The 22801-nt window shown below is 44.3% G+C and overlaps 1 protein-coding gene across 1 annotated transcript; it reads right to left on the reverse strand.

Annotated features, from left to right (window-relative positions):
• Positions 1-895: 895 nt before the first annotated feature.
• T265_00347 (hypothetical protein) lies at positions 896-20051 on the reverse strand (the record flags this gene model as incomplete). Its single annotated transcript, XM_009164092.1, has 8 exons — positions 896-1390; positions 5352-5716; positions 6769-7013; positions 10366-10532; positions 12043-12404; positions 13464-13722; positions 14269-14402; positions 17429-20051. 8 exons carry the CDS (start codon positions 20049-20051, stop codon positions 1196-1198), a joined length of 4350 nt encoding a protein of 1449 aa, XP_009162356.1.
• Positions 20052-22801: the final 2750 nt, after the last annotated feature.

Below are 22801 nucleotides of genomic sequence, written 5' to 3' on the forward strand. Positions count from 1 at the left end.
GTTCTGGGAAAACGGGCAGCTAGGAACTGAGTGACAGCTTTGATACAGAAGCGCCACTGACTGCATGATTGAACCGTGTCTACCAGTGCCATGAGCCATTAATATGTTGAGTCGCGAGGTCTCCATCCAGGGAGGCGGCAGTTGTCAACCCGAGTTTATTGGTTGGTGTCTTCATACTTCGTTGCTAGGTCACATATTTTTCTCCTCTCGGTAGCTTCAACTTGACACAAAACTAGGCAAAAAGAGCTCTGCGAAGCAGAGGGTGCTTCGTAATGTGAAATACATATGGTAAACAGCGCAACTTACGCAGTGAGAGTAGCGCATTCATCGCCAGAGGATTACGTTTTCCTAAAACCACCTGACGCACCTCAGCATTGCTAGTCTGACGTTCCAACCAACGCCGATCAACACTTCGGGGACATCGATGATGATCTCCGTGCTCTGTTGTAGAAGCAAAACCTGACGTAACCATTCGACCCCCAATGTGCTTTTGCGATACTCCGCAATCAGTCCGTAAAATGCACCTCACTTTGAGCCAGCCGATTCAGAGATGTTCGTTCTGGCTTGAATGATTCCTAAACATGCTTAACTGCTCTGTAGTTTCGTGAGACAAATACTGAGGTAGCCAAGCGTAAATGAGTATAGATTCCAATATATCTCTGGGCCCCTATTTGTCAAACACGTCACCGTGAAATGAAACATCCATACACTCTGCCAGCTGTTTACCTGACTAGCTGTTGTCCGATCTTGGCGGGTCTAGTTCGTTCAATGTTTGTCGAACACTCGAACCCAGGTTTACCTTGAGTTCTGAAAAATTCTGTTTCCCCGGTTAGTTGATTAAAGTCTTCAAATGAATAGAAGTAGCCGGTTGGTTGTAAGCAATACCAATGTAGTCTGAATAGATAATCGCTAGGGCCAAACTGTAAGAAACCCTCGAATACACAATGATTCTGGGAAAAACGAAACGAGCTTGTTCATATTGAGTGGGTAAAACTGAACATTACGTTTATTCATCTCACTCTGGTATCCTAAGAATTCATAAAATCTTTGGTCACACGAGGTATCAGAGTTACACCGTGAAGATGGGAGGGATACAAGCAGTCAAAAGTTAGCTGCCCATGGGAGACTCATTTATGTACACAAAAATGTGGAGAACACAGACGAAGATCGTCCGTGATGTATTGTCCAATTCCGTTCAAGGAGTTCCAAGAGCGAATCCTTCCCGTGACACTTCCGTTCCCGCAGTTAAATAGGCCAACAGGTAGTCAATACGCAGCCACTCGTATTCTGCTGGTAACTGGTTGCGGTTGACGGAAGTTGAAGATCGACTCTTGTAAAATGAGTGAGTGACAGAGGAAGCTGGAGGGTATGGAGGACCACTCGCAAGAACCTGAAGTGCAGAATGCATATGATATGAAGACCTCGTCCACCGGAAAACAAAAAGGAAACACAGTGCTCTCTAAAGATCGGGCACTCTATGTGGTGTAAACCGGAAAAACCCATACCTTCCACCTCCGGATCGTGAGGTTCCAAACTGGGGAAGAAAGGCAACGACTGATTTGCACTGAGGAATGCAGCTTCCGGGCAAACTAAAACATACACTACTGCTACCAGTTTAGTTTACTGTTTTTTTTTAAACATAAGCGCAACGATCAGGATGTGGAAACGAAGAACAGTGGAACGACTGGAATCAGATCCCTTGAGGAACAAATTAACAAAGATCGGCTGTTAAGGAGAGAGCTTAGGCACAAAACATGGGACATATTAGAGCCACTAAACCTTGTCGCTGGTTGTCCTGCAGTCCTTGCCCTCCCAACGAGAGAGACAGCCAATCGTTTAGTTGAATACGGTGAAAAGAAAATAATCGTCTAATAATCGCTGCATTATGTCGGGCGATAAGGTATGGAAATTGCCGACTTTCAGTCTCTGATTTGAGCCACTATCTATCTTTGACCCTTCGGCCCCAAAGAACAAGATCCTAAGTGAAATGCACTCATTTGCAGAGTAATTTGATTGTAGCAGAAGATCCCAGTTGAAGAGCATCATAAACGAGAAATTCAGCTCGGATTCAGTTGAGTCTTCCCTTACAACCAAATTAGTTTCTTAATGAATATGTTTCGCAAATCCCTTACAATTCGGATTCAAGGCTGACGTAAACCCGGGGACAGCGCCTATTTGATGGGCCTTAAGAAGTACAAAATCCTTGCTGAGCTTATAGTTTTCAGCAACCCTATGAGTAGTATTCCGTTAAGTGACAGGAACCTGTAAAAAGCGGTCCACACAACTTTACCGCTCCTTAGGTCATGGCTCTACCCATTAGCAAAAATAACGGTAGCTAGACACACATGTAATGAGATAAAAATTGTTATACACGTATCTATGAAGCACGTTACGTGGCGAGAAGTTCTGAGCTAAAATGCTTGATTCTGATGAATCGATCGAGCGCGCCTTCTTCAGGTGCGTAGGTGTTTTCCAGTCGCCCAACGGACGTGGTTTTGTTTGTCGAGAGTGGACCCGGCCCCTAAATCACCATGGTAGGACTGAATTTCAGTCACCATCTGGAGTGGTTTTTCTGATGTTGAGTCTTGGTATTCGCGAGTACACAGCGTACAAAGATAGAGGTCATGGGTGTTGAAGCGACGAGTCACAAGTAAAGTGAGTAGTGCGGTAAAGTCAAAGAATTAAACAGAACAAATTCGCTCGATTCAAGAGAAATATCTTTCCGTTCTAAGTGTGATTCCAGATGAGCCCAAGCTACCAAGAAACTCGTTCAGTTGGCCAAATGTGAGGCACACATTTTTACTCTATGGACTGAAATATCAGTCCAAAACTATTCGAGAAACTTGCACGTATTCAGTAATTGAGCTCCCAGTGTATCTTGGCACTAACCGAACACCCAAATCTTTGGGCTCGGCAGGGTACTGGCTCGTCATACATTTATACCTCTTTTGAGGGACTACTTGAATGGATAGACCAAAGGTGTGTCCAGTACAGAACCAACAAAAACAGGTATTTTCAATTGAGATTTCACTCTGTAAATGAGGTCAATATATGCCGAAAAGCCTAGAAACATTGTGCAGTTGGCTCCCCTTTCTTAAGAATAATTAGTAGCGCGCATCTCACGAGACTCCAGATTAGTAGCTTGAACCCTTGACCGTTCGACCATGAACGGCTGATCGGCATCGTAAGTAACTCGCACTAAGTCAGGATATAGCGCCACTTACTCTTTATTCACGGGATCCACACACTGTGGTCAGGTGTTGACTGGCTCCCAGAGTGGCAACTTCTCAGATGGAAGTTTCACTCGTCTTGTGAAATAACTCATCCTCTGAGCTACTTGGGGAAGGTACGAGGATAGGTGACTGGAAAAACCGTTTTATGGGAAGAAATTTTGCGCAAAATACCACTCGTTTCAAACTTCTTACAGTCTATGCTCTCCTTGGGAGGCACGACCTGTCAGTTTGAAGTTGTTTTCAAATGCAATCGACTGTAGTTTGTCCATGCATTGGATTCAGTGGAGAAAACACCAAGTCTAAGTTAAGCGTACATAAGGACGATAGACGACAAGAACCGCAATGCGGCGGCAAAATGCCTGAGAACATATGGATTGCTGTGAAAGGCTAGCGTCTCAATGATTCACAAAACAAAACTATGCTGACAGTTCATAGTTCAATGAAGAGAAACGATGCTTCAAGCAAAACTAAGTAGAGAGCGAGAATAAGCGGATACAGACAGTGGCAAGATTCCCATGTCCATACCAAAGATAGGAATTCACATGAGAAAACCAATCCACTCGAGAATACACAATGTTCGGTTTTCGTTACCCAAGAACTTGTGTAAGCACATTCTGGGAAAACTTAAATGCCTAGTTGGTTGTAGGACCAGAATAATCGGTGTTTTTTTGGTCCTCTCCGATGAGGATTCCGACCAAAATATGCTTGAATAAGAAACTCAAGCTAAGAATTAGCCTTGGCGATGTTGCGGAATACATAAGAGCTATCACAAGCGTATCAAATGGTGAACCACATGCTTTCTGATATCCACTTCACAATGGAAACGGAGGAGAACAACAAATTGGCGTTGCTAGATGTGCTCATCACAAGGACAACAGGTGGCCAGCTGTGAACCGAAGTATACACGAAAGAAACGCACACAGACCAGATTCTGAACTACTTCAGCAACCACCCGAACTGTAACAAACGAGCTGTGTTCAAACCTTATTCAAGCGGATCGAGACGCAATGCAACACAACACAGTCGAAGACGAAAGAAGAACGGATACTTTATCAGACACTCCAAAATAACGGTTATTCAAGGAACTTCATATGGAGATGCTTGAGAACTCAACGCCAGATTACTTCACCAAAACAAACAGAACAGAGAAGGGTTGCGCTCGCGGATAGCAAAAACTCCGAGGAAATGACTGCAAGATATTTGCAACAAAATGAAATAACAACCACCTTCAAGCCTGTGAACCCTCTCGAAATCAAAAGGAAGACTAGATGTAATGAAGTCGGACGTAGTGCAACGTCTGCGACAAACACTATTTGGCTAGACTAAGAGAAAACTTACGACTAGAATACACGAACGCAAGCTTGCCAGTAGGGGACATCATCTGTTTCGATTCATGAAGATAGGGAAGTGAAAACTTTCAAATACTTGCTCACGCAAACGGAGCGGGAATATGTCGAGGCGTGGTACTTCACGCAAAGGTCAATAAATAAACACGTCGATATCGATCCGGTCTGCCAGCCGGTACGAATAAAGCAATTACATGGTTACGAGACTGAACCATATGGGAAGTCAAACAACCTAACGACAACTAACGGGCCAGTCCGATTAAAATAAAGCTACTAAAAATAGGAGGCTATTCAATCAACCAACCAGGTAGAATGAAATCAGACCACAAAGCAAGAAGGAAACGGGTCCAACCAAAACGGAGGAGCAAAACTGTCTAATTGAGGGCTCCCAACGAATCAACCAGATGCAAGGAAATGAGATCAAAACGCAACGCAGAGTCCAACCTGACCAACCAAATTATGCAAATCACCTTGGGAGCAACCAATCACTTTAGTCATTAGATACTATATAGAAACTACATAAGCACAGGTAGAAGAGGAAAAATTGACCCACTCAACTCCGCACTGATAATGTCACCTCAAGTAGTGATAAAAATTCGCAATCCAACTGCGAACAGACCAACAATCAAGGATTAGCCTTCCCATAGTCCTAGAATTCAATAGTAATTTGAAGAGACCAACAAAAGCTGACCTTTTGTGGGAATGGCCTATCTAGAGGTTGAGAACCATAATCGACGCACAATTCATAAAAAAGAATAAAAACATTAAGCACCTGCCCGGCCCCTGCTTCGATCACCCGTCGAAAACTAGTTTCCTTGTCACATCCCGGTCCAAATATGACACGCCAGTTTTTAAATGCCTTCCCGCCAGCCAGACGCCAATGCCTGGCGGCTCGTGCCAGCTCGCGCATCTGATTTGCTTGTTGACGTTGTTCATGTATTTTGGAATTGTTTGCATTGGGGCCGACAGCTGGCACGGCTGGACTGAGCTGCATCAGCAAAGGTTCCGTACCCGGACCACCCCATTCGAAATTACATTCGTCCACCCATCGAGATTCACGAAGGCAGGCATCCAAGTAGGACTTGTGAAGGATCCACTTCCCCGTTGCCAGGCAGATCAAATACTTTTCACTCCGAGCTACAAAAGAAGAGTTGGTACGGTTACATTGAGAGAATCCAAGCAGATAAGTCCAGGTACAACAGTGAAGTACGCACGTGTGAAAGTAAACCGGTTTTATATCCGATTAATTTATCATACGAAAGGTTGCCAGCTTCTTCATCACGCATATCAATAGCGTATATCAGTATAGTTGTCTCAAACAGAAATATAGCTCAAGCGTTTATCACTGCTAACAAATAACGTCGAGGTCTAGCAAGCTTTGTGGGAGCTACCTAGATTTTTTGACGGTGTTTGAGGCTTATCACGGAACGAGCCTCAAATGCAGTAGTTCGCGAACACTGTCATCGTACATTGAAGCTCACCATACGCGTCGTGGGCCATCGGCTACAGTACCCTGAACACAACCTTCATAAATACGAAGACAAGCGGCCGATTATGCGGAGTATCCCAGTCCAATGTCAGGAACGGCATTGCTTACTTGGATATCGATTAAACACCTGGATTACCACCGATAGTCAAAGGGCGAAATCTGGGGACGTTAGAAACAAAATCGGTGACGGATACGTTATAGTCGAGAACAACTATGCGGTTCTTTCTAAAGGAAATAGCTGTGGAAAATTGAGTAAGCATAAACCACACTATGGGGTTCATGAGGTAAGGTTGTGGGAGCAGTGTGTGAGAAGCTGACTGTGACATACAAATGATACAAGGTACTGTCATGAACAGATACACAACATTCACTTTAGAAAGAGGAGGATCTGCTGTGTAGGTTACTCGACTGAATAAATCCTCAGAAAAGAACTTTATTTTACGGAGAGCAGCCGATTGAGGTTGAGTAGTCTCGGGCACATAAGAACTCAACTTTCATATCGCGCACTAATATAAAAGAGTTGATGAGAACATCGGACTTGACCTAAAGCCAGTAATAAGCATTGTCAAAGCGCTAAAAATAGTCGATTCGAGCTTTATAGTGAAGCTGAAAAGTGTGTTTTATTCTGAAATGGACGGGGAAAATGAAGAACTGTTATAACCTCTTGTTAAACAAGGTGCAGTTTTCAAATGTGACTCACTCGGTGTATGGACTATGAGGTGTGTTGTGTGTTCGCTAATGGTCAATTGGCTGTCCACCTCACCACCTAGTTGACTGACTACGTGCGCATAGTGATCACGTGCATCGTTGGGCAGGCCACTGAACGAAATGACATAGCGCCGCGGCGGTTCTGGCTCGCGTGACGCTGGGACATCTTTGGTCGCGGTTTGTGGTGGTACGGAAGTCAGTTTATCCTCGGTTATCAAACTGATTGATGAGGCGGGTCTAAGATGGGTAGGAAAATGCAAAGTAGTTTTTTTACGTGGTCTACACAATGTACCGGTTTATCGTAGACAGCGTCCATAATATTTGTTCGACTGAATAATGTGAGGAAATGAGAAAACCTCTAGATTACGCAGCGAAGGTGGGGAGAGACGAAAATGATTGATTTAGAAAGGCATGGGAGAGAAATCTTCTCCATATCAATTCCTAAGAAAATAATCTAGACAATGGAGTAACATTTTCCTATTTGATGGGAGGAATGAATGGTTCGCGGTAGGCTCACTACGGCCTTAATGGACCACTCATCAGCGTTGTAAATTGATGATACCAAATGTGAGAGCAAAATTACATGCGTTATCATCTCGCGCCATTTCTCACAAGCAGGGTACTTTGTGTTCTGACCGTGACGTCTCAGGCCACATTATTAGCTCATGTTGTTGGTCACCTAGTTTTGGTACTGCCACGCCAATTTTCCAAGTTGAGTATTCTAAGTTTGGGTTTTCGCTCCGCAGACGACCTGAGAAAATAAAGTTATCATGTGGGCGTGTAGACCAGCAAATCGATTCGCATTGCAAATACAGTGCAAGTATGGAAAATACTATTTTAATGGAAGGACAGATAGCTCCAAAAGCATCAACATCATAGGAATGTAATCAACCTCTCTCCAAAGGGCTTATTCAGGCCTAGCGAATAGGTAATAAAAAGCGCAACAAGCAGAAACTGCTCATCAAATCACGCAAAACCTGACTAACGAATTGAAGGTGAGTCGTGCAAATGCAGAGGACATGGAAGGTAAGGTTGAGCAGACTCGGATTATGGGGACCGGCAGATTTCGTTGCCATTCTTTATAAAATATGTGTGGGAGACCGTCACAGAACTTCTCGCAATAGATAGAAAATATCCTCAGGACCACGTAAAGTTTCGTTGTTCGAAGTTTGAAGGAAAGGTGACAGTCCACGCAAAATTATGGAGCACATTTCTGTGTTGTTCACCAGCCGTAATGTAACTCGCGATGGAAGCATACGGCCGCACCTTTGAAGCACAGTCTTATTCAAAGCTGATTTAAACTTGTATCTATGTTACTATTTTGGCAGCACGCCCTATTGATTATACGCACATATCACGTAAGGAACAGGCAAAATGAAAAATGAAGATCACTTGAATTTCTAACCGATTTCCATTAAACAGATGTGGTCCTCGCAAGAAATCAGTCACTTTTTTCGGCTAGCAGTCGAATGGAGATCAGACAATTTCGTCCGAATCATTGTGAATATTTTATTTGTGCTTTTACTATAAGTTTTCAAGCGTTGGAATTTCGTAGGATGTATTTTTCCCACGCCTATCTAGTTGTAAAGTTTCAGGGCCCTGGGATTGAAGTTGGAAAAGTTGTGCCTGTGGGAAAAAAAGGAAATGGTGAAATGGCCGTTGGATCGCGCACAGCGGTTGTGCACTGCCATTGACGCCCTGCTTCGATCCAGTCTGCTCCATAAAAAACGCACCGACGATGTCAGCTCAACTAGTGGTGGAACATTTGCATTCAAATTGCTCGGCTCAGCGAACAAAACAGCGACCATCTAGGCAAACTGAGCTACCAACATCCCCCTTACTATCAAATGGCGGAATGCTATTTCACCTTGCCAAAATAAATTTGGCTTAGCCATAAAGTCAAGGCGTCTCGATCGGTCTGTAGTATAACAGACTACAGAAATACGGCCCCCCGTTGGCAGTTGTTTGAACTAAAAGATACGGGCTGCCATGCGTTTCGATAGACGAACAAGATATTTTCCAAGCTACTCATGAGTAGACACGCTTCAGCACTGATATCTGGAACCCATTGAGCCGCCTGAGGTGCGATGGCGCTGCTTAAGCTCCATATTTTTTAGTTTTCCTGCGACTGAGTTCACCCAGTGGCTTGGAAACGAGAATCACTATACATCTGTTTCACTCCTGTCACGGGAATCGATCAATTGCAAAATAGAGACGCAATAGTGTCCATCTTTCTTTGTTGTCTGAGTCCTGGGTACAAGATGCTTTCAGTTCTTCCAGTTCAAGTTCTTCAAGACACCACCACGAGGAACGGCGGTGCTTGAGCTCTCTTCTGAGACCTTAAACGGAGTAAGGATAGGCTAAAAACACGGTTCCGGACTCCATGAGTGATGGACTCTCCTTGGAGAACTACTATACTTGCAAAGTAAAATCCTGCACGACGAACTCCAATACCATATATACAACGTACATAGCACTAATAGTTGGAAGTCTAGTCAAGTTTTTCCTAGCTGACAGCTACACTGTGAACACCTAGGACCCAACGACATGGCATACAACCGTTTCTCCTCAAAAGGAACACAAATTCATTGAGGTTACTGTGACTGGGATATGTGCTAAGCATCCCCATCCATTACCTGCCAAAAGGGGTGTGGCTCACTGATTGTAAAACGGTGACAACGAGAACGGGCAAAGCGAGAGCTCTTGCGCCCGAACAGGGGATTGACTCGGGTGCATGTTATCTTATTTGCTTTGAGAGTGGGGTACTCAGCCATCCCCAGTGCTATCACATGTTGGTCGGTGTCCATCCGCTAACAACGAGATACGGAATGCTGAGTTAGGAAGGAACCTGCCACACTGATATCGACCCGCTCGGGTAAGATTAAGGTAAGTTGTCAATGAGTGTTCCCCTTATGGCCCAAGAGCTTTTTCCTATCTGTTTTTAAATGTCTCATAGGATTTTCTCTTCACTGCGGTTATTCGTACTCTATCGTTGATTACGATTATTGTTATCTCTCGAGTCTGTGATCACACTGAGCGCAAGCATACTGATGTTCACTGGTGCAACCACAAGAGACAAGATGTATGTAGAATAAATGGCAGATACTAGTGAGGGTTTTCATTTTCACGAAGGCTGAAGGTGATAAAATGGGGGTAAGTTTCCGCAAAAACGATGTCCCGTTGATGTAGGAAGACGTAAACAATGCATTGCGGGAACAAGCATAATAGTTCGGTTGACCGATAAAACTCAAAAGGATTTGGGTTTCTGACAAGTCCAACCTGGCGTGACACTACTATTCAGTTTCAAAAAACACTTCGACAGTTCTGTCTGTAAGAGATTCTTTTGAGTCCCATTGGGATCACATGTAGTATCATCTTAGTCTGCAAAAGCACGCTTAACGTAAACTGGAGTGAGCGAGTTTGGCGTTAAAAGGAAAAAATATTGTGTTGACCGATTTCGGCCGACAGCATTACTAAATCATTGAATGACTTTAAATGTCGGCCTGGTGAGTCACAGAAATCAACCGATTGGCTGAATGGATGGGGGCTTAGTTCAGCTCGCACTAACTGACAAACCAAGTAAAGGTACCTTTTCATGCCACGCTCACGAGTTGCGATCGGCTCAATTCCCATGATACCCTGCCCCGGATTGGAAGGCATCGGGGAATGAGGTGCGCGATGCTGTTCCAATGATGGCGCAGACTGGTTGCTGAGTTCTGGTGATCGAGGAGGAGCATCCTCATATTTCCATCGAACCTGTGGTGAAAAGCAAACAAGTGGGAAAGCGCGTGGAGCGTGAGCGATTCGCCTTAGCCAAAATTGGTCGCCAAGAGGCTAACGAGAGCTTCGGGGTCCCATTGTGCAACAAACAAGTTTTTGTAGTCGATTGAATAAACTTAAGAGCAGTTGTGCACAGAAGAGTCCAGCCCTAGAATTCAGATTTCAGGCGGGAAACTAAGGTTTTAGTACAAAATACTGTTGGGAAGGTATGAAACACTTCTATTTTAAGGGACTGATTATCGGAAAATTCAAGTCAAAAAGGCAGCCGACACAAACTAAAATATGAAAAGTTATTTCCTAAACGTTGTAAGCTTGTTCACAAATTATTGGGACCATTCAGTCTAACGAATGTACAATCAGCGTACCTAAAAGGTATTTCTTAATAAATTTCCCACAGTTTCCTCCAGAAAGCAAGTAGCCCACTCGAGTATAGCCGGGTGTCTGTCGCAACTGCTCCGCTTAGTTTCGGTTATTTGCGATGATTAATTAGGGCCTCATTCCACCTTGTTGGCCTTCCATAGATTTAATATAATTCAAAAGGTCTCGAATGATCTGCAGATGCTCATCCGGTATCCAGCTAATTTCTACAACGATTGGTACTAATCGAGGTATTGTTCCTTGCTATTTTTGAGTTTAACGATGCAACGAAACATATCATTCCTGATAATGGCTAACACTAACTGGTTCTGTAAACTCTTACTTAATCCGCTCCCGATTGGCTTTGAGGCACCTCGATTACCTCTTTGGTGAATGAGTTACATTCCCAGATAGAAGCTTTCAGTGCAGTGGTACGTTAAACTGCAAAGGTCATATTGTTTGATATATTTTGGTCTGCTCTAAGTGAATGAAAAGTAGTATATTTCGGATAATCTAGTGGGTGAAATAAGATCAAGTTCACAAATTTAACAAATTTAAGCAGTGGCTTACTACCGTCTGTCAACAGAAACACGCGGTCGTGGGTTCGCTGACGTAGAACTCGTCCTGTAGAGATGATATATCGAAAAAATCGCGGAAATGACTGAACTTTATTCTTTTCATTGGGAGTTTCTTGAGACAAGGTTTTTTTACTCAGTGTACTGTATCCTTATTGTAAAAAATGGAAATCGCCAAAAGCATTTCTTTGACGTGTCAATGTGTTGAGATTCTTGCTGATTACTAATGATAGGTCACCTGCACACAGGGAATATCACCGTTTCGTTTTGAAAAACTCAACCGCCGGCTGTTCTGAGAGGGAGATAAACAAGTTTGTAAAGTAGGTTGGCATAAACCACGTGAAATTTACTTGGATGTCTCGCTACTGAACGTGTGATGATTGATCAGAACGGGTTATTTTTTCAGAAAACCAATCCTGACGCTGACTGTCGCCGATCGGTCTCATCATAGTAGGATCTAGTTGGCGTAGCGAAATTGACAGCCGATCGCATGTCATTTCATACGAACTGACGTGTAACAAAAACGACCGGAAAGTAATATCAAGGGTGCCTACCATTAAAGATTGACCGGGTTGCGCTTTGTCCGTAGGATTAGGTAGTGCTGCCGGGGAAGAAGGACCAGACACCTCTGGGGGGATATTAGTTCCAGAGCCCTGTTCCACAACAGCAAGATGTGTTGCGCGACGAGGATTTCGCCTAAGCCTCCGTGGTCCAGAACCAGCAGTGTCTGCTAAAAAGGACACGGCACCTTCAATTTCGCCGTGGGTGACATCGTCAGATGTCGGACTTCGCTTCCCCCTCACCTCCGAGCCACCCACGCCAGAGAGTGGAGCTTCCTCATGTTGATCCACTTTTGACGTCACTCCCAAGACCAACTCCAAACGACGACTGACGTCACCCAGAAGATTCGAAGACGCTGGAACGGAATGGATGATGATAGTGTTGTGTTTTCAAATGGTCACACGAGTTGAAAAACTCGAACACTGAAAAGGGGAAACTTCGGCTGCGAACACGTTACATTAGCATGAAATCTCAAAGATAAGCCATAACCTTAGGCTTAGAACTTCCGTTGGAAATTCTCACGCTCGTTTGACGAACTTCTACGGACTTCTTATTGGAAACGCGATCATTCGGTAATGGTTCCGATCAATCACAGTGAGCGTACTTTAGCGGGATGATATGACGTGCGCCTGGCTTCGTAGACTATATTGAATGGCTGTGCTTATTTACCCCGCTAGCCTCGATTGGAGCTGAAGACATGATGAAGGTTGGTATCCTTATTTCACAGAAAAGTTAAAGTGTGGTGGTTTGTACTGAGCTGCCAACTGCGTCCTCCAGAAAACATTGCGAATGCTTTGCGGCACAGAAATCCTGATCTAGAACAAACTGCTCCGACTTACGGCCTCAATAGTTACATTAACTATTGTCCGAATGACTAAGCTAACCCTTTTACGCCATAGAATTTTCGGCATTCAACTTCCGACCTTCAGAATGACAGAAGGTTGCTAACAGGAATAAGTTCATGCGGTGCTGCCAAAATCATCACGAAATGTCAGGGGTCACAACTGGCTTGGGAGGTATAACAGAACGCTACATATGGCAGAGCGTAGCCTGCGAGGTCCACGGAGGCTGCACATCCCAAGGTGATGTGAAGAAAAACAGCGATTTCCTTGCGGGAAAAATCCTCTGACTACATGATGGAACGATCTTGGTTGGTACCATGGACATCCCTGCAAAAGAGAGTCATCAGTCGAACGTAACTAGCAAACGAAAACGTAGAGGTTTGCTCGAAGTTTACTTTCCGACAATATCAGACAGACCCTAAAGTTTACCTTCGATGGCAAATCACTGTTTGCTCGACCATATTCTATCTTTACAATAATATACTATGAACAAGCAAGCTAATGGGCGATCAGAGAACGGAACGGTCTAGTCGCATAAATTAAATTACGACCAATTAAGATGAATGACTTACCAGTTCTGATTACTTTGCGTGGAGGCTCATCGGGGGTTTCGAGCACGGGGCGTGAGCTTTCGGTTGGAGGAAAATCTCTTTCCGGCTGACGAGAGGAACTTGCTTCACAAGAGGTTAGCCACCTGGGGTTCACAATGAATTTTCCGGCACTTCGAGCAGCCGTTACATCTGGATAAGGGTCTTGTTGCCCACTGGATTGATTATCCGAAGGAGGAACTTGGCCAACAGTCTCATATTCGGCAATGATGTGCGTACACACCTGCAGCGAGATACACGGCGTACACACACTGGTGAACCAACCCGAATTCAATCTGATAATTCACAAAGTCCTCTATTTACTAACAGTATATTTGAGCTCCGGACGGGTGGACTTCCACTCATCAAAGAAATGTTTAGGCTACCGAATTCGTTTGTGAAGAAGTCCATGGGAGTGAAACCCAGCGCTTTAAGCACAGAATTTCTGTTTGCCCCGCCCGTACTCTGAATGTTGTGTGATCCCACTTCTTCACCAGCCAAGAACACTCAGCATTTCCACCCTGGGTTTGTGTGGAAGTACGCGGACCAGAGGCTGTAAAATCACAGACCTTTGTAAATATTAGTATTTGGCTGGTTACTCCACTCTTAAGCCCAAAAGGTCAGACTAAATTTCACTCTGTCATAAGCCTAAGTATGGTGTACACAATTCACTGTTTGAAAAAAATTATCACCAGAGTGCGGAAGGAGAACAGAGGTGTGTGAATGGAACAAAACGAATGCTGCCCTAAGGGTGAATGGGCTGGATAGTGGATTAAAAAATAGGACTTACTAGTGGGTCATAAATCCATTTAAAGTCCCCACCAAGTTGCCTGGTAATGCCGTTCAGTTCAACTTGTCGTGAACTCAAATGCTTTGCCACACAAATGACAACCCCTCTCAGGGGTGCGGCATCAGGTTCTTCATCTGAAATGACCGAACAGCTAATGATAAGAATTGGATTACTAGATGAGAACGAGAACGTATGCTCCTCGGTGCAAGGTAACTTCTTAGTGTGGCTAGTCATAGACTAGAGTAAGAATGGTAAACCGATAGTTTCGTCAATTTGGCAGGATTTCCTACCCTCACACAAATGGCTGACCCATCTTTCAACCTTTTCAGTCTGCAAAAAGATTGTTATAGGTTTAGGAAATAAACAATAAACTTAGGCGAACAGAATCCAAAAAGTAATTATGAGAGGTGGAGTTTAACGGGGCATCAATGTTTTTCTAAGCAGGATTCAAATTGAAAGATATAAGAGCGATGAAAAATCAGCTTCATGTCCAGCTCTGAAAAGTATTACCCCAACCAACTCTAACCATCATGTCTCCCTCAGAGCCAATTGATGCTTGGTTTTAAGGAGAGACTCAACTGAATCTCTCGTTTAAGAAATTCTACAACCGAATGTGCTGTACACAGGCCACCTCATGTTTCAGTTGGCGCGACATTCGAGATATCGAAGTATATTTTCATAAAGGAAACTACTCACAAGGTTGCTCGAAAACAGTCCAATTTGGGTTCAAGTAGAACATAGTGTTGATGGAAACTCGAGGACTGCGCCTACCTGCTTAGCCCCAAGAAGGGCGAAACTGGTCGTGGGCTGTCGAAGAGTTTTCAGCAGCCTTGTGAGTAGTTTCCAATTAATGCTCATGCGCTTTCAGAGAACATCGACCGGGGATTAGTTTTCTTGATAAGTAACCATTGTCAAACCATGCATGCTAAAAGTTGCAAACTAAGCGATCCGTTGACAGCTTGAGAAGGCAATGGCTACCGCGGTCATACAAAGTTAGACAGACTACTCGTGATCTACAGCATTCACACGAAACGCAAAAGGCCTGTGGAGCTTGTACAGTAAAGCAAAAAAAGCTAAGATTAATCAAAGTAGGGAAGTAAAATGGACTGTCAAACATATATCAAAGCTACGGTCGAGCTGCAGTCGGATATTGCGTACAAGTCGGATCCAATGCTGAGTGAAATTCACTGATCCATATAAACCAGAGCTAGCATTCCGTGAGGGCCAAAACTCTTCTGTAGCAACTGAACTTAAGTGATAAAGACAAATTAGGTCACACCACTCCTTCCTTCGGTGTAACTAAACGGATAAAACAGACACATTTTAAAGACAAAAGCTGTTTCTGTAGGTTTGACAAGCATGTCATCTCATGAACGCAAAGATCCATGTTTTCTTATAATCCTTATTTCTCGAGCGTTCAAAAGTGGTTTTCACTTGGATATGTTATGTTCGAAAAACTACCGTGCAGAGAATGTGTTCGAGTGAGTTCAGTACAAGATGAAAATTTCGCAAGGGCCTCCTGAACTACATTGTAAGCTCTATTTTACACTTAACATTCAATGGCGGATAGAAATGTGATAAGTTCATTTTACCAACCATTATTCGAAAGGACAAGGCTGAATAGGGAAAACTGCGTTTGAGGCATAGAAAATGGGGGAAAGGGTCTGCGTCCACCTTTAAACTGTTCTCAGTTCCTCCGCTTATTTATAGAAATCCCGCACACGCAGATTCACTTAATTCAGTGCAAATAAAGTTTCCATGACACCAATCAGATGGCCACACTATTCAGGCATCTGCAAAATTCGATCTTTTCCTTCTTTACAAAACAATTTCAACTGGCTTCTGAGATCAGATATTTGTTCCTTCCCCGTGATAATCCTTCGGGCATTTGCAAGGAAAGTAGCCGTTGTACACAACCGCCTGGAAATGCTACGTTCAGTGCATTTACTTCAAACAAATTAATGAATTAAACCGTAAAGTCAGATAATTTTTAATGAAAGCAGAGGAGAGGAAGCTGGGTCTAAGGGACAACCGCATAGTGAATATCTGTTGCTTCCGAGGCTTATCCCTGCACCTGTGGCTGAAATCCAGGTTCCGATCCAAATGTAGGGATTGTTCTGACCGCGAGGTGTTCACAAAATGCACATCAGGGCCACCCACGATTCTGGGATTTCTTTCAAACCTGCCTCCGCGCTTAGCCGAATCAAGTTATGACAACGTCGGATGATTTGAAAATGTTCCTGGCAATTTCCCATATCTTGTTGTGCACATTCGGCTTAGATGAGTCGCAGAAACGTGATAACCTTACTGGCAAGAATGAATGGATACATCGGGAAATCACAGGAATAAACTACATCAACGGGTTATAACAGCTGACGAGGGGACATGGGCGACGTATTTGCAGTTGGTCCCGATCCCCGGTCGAAATTGAAATCGACGTTACTCCTGTAACAAATCTAATTTTGATGCCCTTGAAACCACCTCGTAAAATACCGAAATCCCTTCTAGGTTGAAAACATACAATCTGTCAGAATCACCTGAATGCTGTATGCCGTTTTATTTATCGAGTGCCAATTAGTATATCTGATACAATAGCTGAAGAACCTGCACATTCGCCAGAAAGCCCACAAGAACCGCACGTATCGAACCACGACTCTTTCGACCCATTTTTGGTAGAAAATTTTAGTTATGTCAGGTGCAAAAACGTGGTAACTAGCCCACTTTGGTGGGAATATCCAACGGAACCAACGCAGGCATAACTAACAGAGTAATTCTTAAGAAAAAATAAGCTACATGTTATCTGAGGTTATCAATTTCCCTTTTTAAGGTGGACAATAACATTCTGCACGGTATTCCGATAAATAAGTCAACGAGTAAGTGGTTTGATGGGCATTTCGTCTTAATCGAATAAAATTAAAAGTAGGAACAACAACAACAAATACCAAAAGGAGATATCGTTATAATGCATCTAAAAATTCCGCTGAGACGCAGGGAAACCTGATCGGCATGTGCATGGGTTATGATAATCGATTGCTCGGCAAATAAAACAGTTTGTGGCCAGTTTTGGATCTTTTTAGGTTAGAATGGCAACTCAGGAAACGGCCCGAACAGAGAGACAATCCTTGTGAACGACAGTAAAAGCAGTTATTGTAACACTTACAAGAGAGGTCGAGCTTGCGTTTCGGAAGTGCTGCAGTTCTCGCAACGGCATTCTTCAGACACTTTGCCACTTGTTCTGATAGTGGTGGAGAAGGTCGCGGGAAGTTGTCAAGAGAATCTTTAGAGCTATTACCTATGTCTGTCTGTAGACTGTTACAAACCCAGTCAGGAGTGCGGAGTGTACCGAGTAATGAGTCAGATCCAGAAACTTTGTGGCCTGGAACTGGGGTAGATACGTGTGGTTTGTCATGTGGCTCACTAGGTTGCATTTGTTTTGTGTTTGCTTGGATTTCTTTCAGGACTCTTTCTGTTTGCAGCAAGTTACCTGATTGACCGTTGGTTGGGTTGGAAGTTGAAACTTGAGTCGGAATGTCCCCACTCGGGTTCTGGACGGGGAAATCAAGCTCTTTGACCTTCATCCACCGTTCTGCGCAAGCATATAACCAAGAACGACTCACAGTTGGTATACCCCACGACTGGGCAGCAGGCCATTTTCGTCCGTCCGGTTTGGCAGAGACCAAATGGGTACTGGCCGCCAGGTTCCGTGAAGGTACTGGTTTGCGAAGAAAGCAATCTTGTACAAGAGCTCCAAGGCATTGGGCATATGCTGTGAGCAACGAACGGTCTCTCCCGACAAAACCACTCATTGAAATGACACAGTCCTTCAACGGAGGTGCTCCTGTACGTTCTATGGGCACAAACGCCGGTTCTTTTAGTAGCTCATCCACTTGTAAACCTGATTCAGCTATACAATGTTCAATCCAAGGTGCGGTCACGAGCACGCAGCTTTTCGGGAGCTTCGGAAATGAACTCACAAAAAATGGTGCCACCAGAAAATCGACATTATGTGGTGAGTCCACAACACGTCCACCAGAAGAGAATATTGATTTTTTAAGCTCTTCTCGTATTTTGGCAGACAGTTCATCATGTAGTAAAAAGGATAGGCCAGAAAAAAAGCCATCACCACTGACAGTGGTGGAGCCGTTGGCAACAGTGATATCTATATTGGTTGCGTCAGGAAGAGTTTTATCATTCGAAACGGTCGGTTTTAAATTTTGAGAGCCACTTGTAAAGTCATCCATATCTGCAAGCCCACCAGATCCGAAGTATTGATTGATCAGCTGCAAGTCTTCCGTGTCAACAATCCGTTTTGGCTCTTCGTCTGCAGAGACTACAGTTGTTCTATCTTCAGCATCTTCCGTCAGAGGGACAAGATAATTTGTCTCTGATAGACGTTGTCCAGACTCTTTGCAGGCCACCAACCAAGAACCTTTGACATAAAGCATATCTTTTTCTCTTGTTTGCAGTAATGCAGTTGCGTTTGTAGCACTTCCAACAAGGACATGGGTTACGGCTTCTGATACTTGATCTGGAAGCTCTGTGCAGAGGTGGCCACCCAATTCCCCAACAAGTTTTGAAAATGAAGCACTTTCTTCCCTAGTGCAGCCGAACAAGGTGAACACACAGTTGCTAAGTATCAAAGGCACACGTGGGACAAGTTTCGGTCGTATGAAGCTTTCCGCATGTTGACAGTCACTGCGGGTCTCATCAATTCGAGTAGACGCGTTATTCACATGACTGATCACAGATATGTTGTCGAACGAGAATGAGCGTTTGTTAGCATCACCAACAGGTGTGGATGAGGTTTCACACGATTCAGATACACGATAGTCCTCTTCATCCAATGCGTAACCCTTGTTAACAGAATCCACGAGCCACCGCAAGCTTACTGTCTGAATTTTCCATTTTTTTGCGTGCGAATATTTCAACCCAACTGGTTGTTTGATAATCAGATGTGTTGTTTCACCGACTTTCATAACGCCAGAGTAACGACCACCATGCTTTAAAACCAAGTCGGATACCTCTTTTCGTTCTTCTGCTGATAACCCAGATACACAAATTACGAGCTGAGAGAAAACGGGGACGCGATAGCGTTCCGTGTATGCAGGAAGCATCATGTCGATTGGATCTTGAATAGAAGATAGCCTCCAAGCTTCGCTGATCCACGAAGGAAGCAGAATATGCAAGCCACGACTAGCGCCAACCAAGTATTTCTTGGATCCTACTTTTGGAGTTATGACCACGTTCACGCCATCGAAGAGGTCACGTGATGCCTGTCCATGCAGCATTTGAATCGAACTAAGTAAATATTCTCGTTCAGACCCAGTTACCGAAGTGACCGTGGCGATCGCACCCATAAGCGCTGTTGAGAAGAGTGGGTATGATACTTTTGGTAACGGTTTGTTTTCACGAACATAGTGCAGGATTATCTGTGGTCCATAGATTGCTGCTCCCATCGACCGCAGATGTTCGAAACATTCACCTTCGAATCGGCAAAACACAAATGAGGTGCGTTTTGGAAGCTGCTTTGGATAACGGTTCATTATTTCCACTTCGTCCAGGCGCTTTGTTGTGAGGTTCTCGTAAGAAGAGACAGCATCAAAAGCAGCGGATAGCAGCGGCGTCGCATGATCATTTACAAATACGATTTCAAACTTGTCTCCTTCCATTTGAACGTAACAACAGAACAAGATGAATGAGCTACGTAAAGAGCAGCAGTAATTACTGATTTCCACGTGGGCTGTAATGAAAATACAGGTTATCGTCAGTGGACAATGATACATATTACACGATAGCAAAAAACCGGAGCTCAAAGACTGAGCAAACGACCATGGACACTGAAGGAGATGTTGATCTACAATTCATTATTGAGTCATAACTGAGTCAGCATTGTGCGACAACGGCCAGATTAGACAAAGGTAAGTACGTTCTGTGTACGTATTGTTCCTTACGGTATGACGGCTAGGATGCTTCAAATGTTCCTACGATTGCCGAGCGCGTTACAGAATAGTGAAGTGACGGATGCCCCTTGTAAAATGACAGCCATGAACTACGATAAAAGAGAAACCCAGAATAAAACAACAGTTAGGCTAGCATAGAAAAATCGAACGTTTGAACAGAACAATAAAACACAATCGAGGTTCCAGATATTACCACCATCATGCAGGTACTAGCTTGAATCTCAGAAAGTTGAAGTAGTATGAACTCGAAAAATAAATCTATGGGAGTTCTGAATACAAGCGGATTTGGAGGAAGTGAACATGAAAAAATTACGGTCAAGAAATAATTGAAAACTGATATTCAAAAGAGAGGCTCAGTCAGTTCATAGCCGTGACTGATAAACTTTCAATCCGTACATAGATGAGACTGGTTGAGGCGGAATTTTTTGCACTGTGCATTGTGTCACCCTAATTTCGAAGTGCAGAGGTGACTTGTCACAGATCCTAGGTCGCTTGTTAGCCAGCCACTCTTCAACATATTCGTATGATTCCTCGGTCAATATCGATTCCTATGATCAGTCTATTACTTGTGCCACTTCATTTCCACTGTCCTTCACATACACGATTGCTTTAGTGTCATTAGTCTTTTAACTGGGGCGGCATGCAACAGTTTTTTTATGAGAATGCTTCCCAAAAGGTCCTACAATTGTTGCTTGGAGCTTAATGCGTAACCTCAAAGGCAGGGTGTTCCGGTGTATACTCAACCTTTCTAAAGCTGGCTCAAGATAGCTCAGTGGTCAAGGCGCCAGCTTATGAACCGGGAGGTCCGTGACTCTGGCCCAACCTCAGCATCTCGACTGCTCCTGTCTAGGCTTGGGTAACCTGGGAGTACCCCATCCCTCGTACCTCCTTTCGTTGGCATAACAATAGCAATAATAGTATAATCGCCCAGCTGTAAAAATCCTCCAGTGCCTAGCTGCCATGACACCCGAAGGAAGCATGGCAGCTAGGCACCGAAATGGTGCTACAGCTGAATGATTTACTTTTTTAACGCCGGAAAACCTTCATCCCTGAAACGGTCCAAATATGCGAGTTTCCGTGGTTATACAATACAAATATCGGTGTTCCAACTCCTCACCTCCACCTCGTTCGAGTTGCTTTGTCGCTGGCGCTCGTGCGTCCAGTGGCCCATTGCGTCTAGTGCATAGCTCCCCTCTCAATCCCCCCAATTAAAGGTCCACTGACAATCCTGTATTTACACACCATATACACTACTGCCCCCACTGCGCAGTTAGCTACCCCATCTCCCCAAATAATCGATGAACGAAGCTGTGGTAGCTAGAACCACTGTATGGCGGGTACGTGGTCCTTACAGCTAATCATTACGATGATAATGGACCCACCAAGCTTCTCGATCCGCGCAGATGCGCTTCTGAAGTCTGACAGTTGGTTGAATGGTATTGCAAACTAAGCTAGGAGGAATACGTGACCAAGCACCGAGCAATTTTAGAATGTTTCCCGAGATCCAATGCCTAGATCTAGATGGCAGCGCCCCTCCACAAACGGAGCGCTTGTAGCGTTGCAGGCAGTGACTTCCAATAAGGGCCAACATCAAAAGAATTCTTGTCCGAAAAGAACTTCGGTAGGTGGTATTGGTGGACTTGCTTCACACCCGAGAACGAGATGGTTCGGTGGTTACAGCGCAAATTTACTGCCATGCCACCGGAAGGAAGCACGAGGGCCAGGATACTGCCAGGCCGCTCAAGCCTAGACAGGGGAAGTCGACAGGCAGAGGTCGGGTTCGAACCACGGACCTCCCGATAAGTAAATTCGCGTTCTAACCACTGAGGTATTCCACCCATCCCCTAAGTAAAAAAGTAAATTTTTAATTACATCAGGGTCTGAAAGCCCCTTAACGGTTAAGCAAGATGTGTGAAAAACACAACGGGAAGCAACGAACGAGTGCGGATCTAAATCCACATAATTATTCCAAAACAAGCGACAGTCACTCATCCACGCTGCCTGCGGTGAAGTGGACTATCTGTGCTGGAGGTTAACTAGCATGCGGGAATTGACACTATGTGGTCAAGCGCATTCGAGTGGTTCGGAAGTTACTACTGCGCAGAAACAGTCTATGGTCAGCTCATAACTGCAGTAGGCGTTCGCCGTTGTCCGTGATTTTCGATTCCAATCCTAAACGACCATTCAATTAAGCCTCTACAGCATCAAGTTCACCTACTGTCGCATCCATATCCCCGGCAGTCACAGTATCTGAGCCCTTATCCCTCCATAATAAGGCATTCAAAGCATCGTAAAAGTTGTTTTTGAATATATCAGAGATACAGTCTGTTGGGGCGTGAGCAAATTCGATGAACATGTAGGGATTATCGGTGCGTTTATGGGAAACCCTAACGAACGCTGTCAAACGAACAGCAAAGAAGCGACTATCAATGGGAGCCATTGAACCGGAGATCCCTCGGCTCGGTGACTTAGCACGATACCAACCTCGACAGAGCCAGCAGCAGCGGTTTCCGGACCACCAGAGGTGCGCAACCAGAATCGAGAGAATAGATGACAATACTTGTTTTCAAAGA

This window comes from Opisthorchis viverrini (genome assembly GCF_000715545.1).
Source record: "Opisthorchis viverrini unplaced genomic scaffold opera_v5_3, whole genome shotgun sequence".
NCBI lineage: Eukaryota > Metazoa > Platyhelminthes > Trematoda > Opisthorchiida > Opisthorchiidae > Opisthorchis > Opisthorchis viverrini.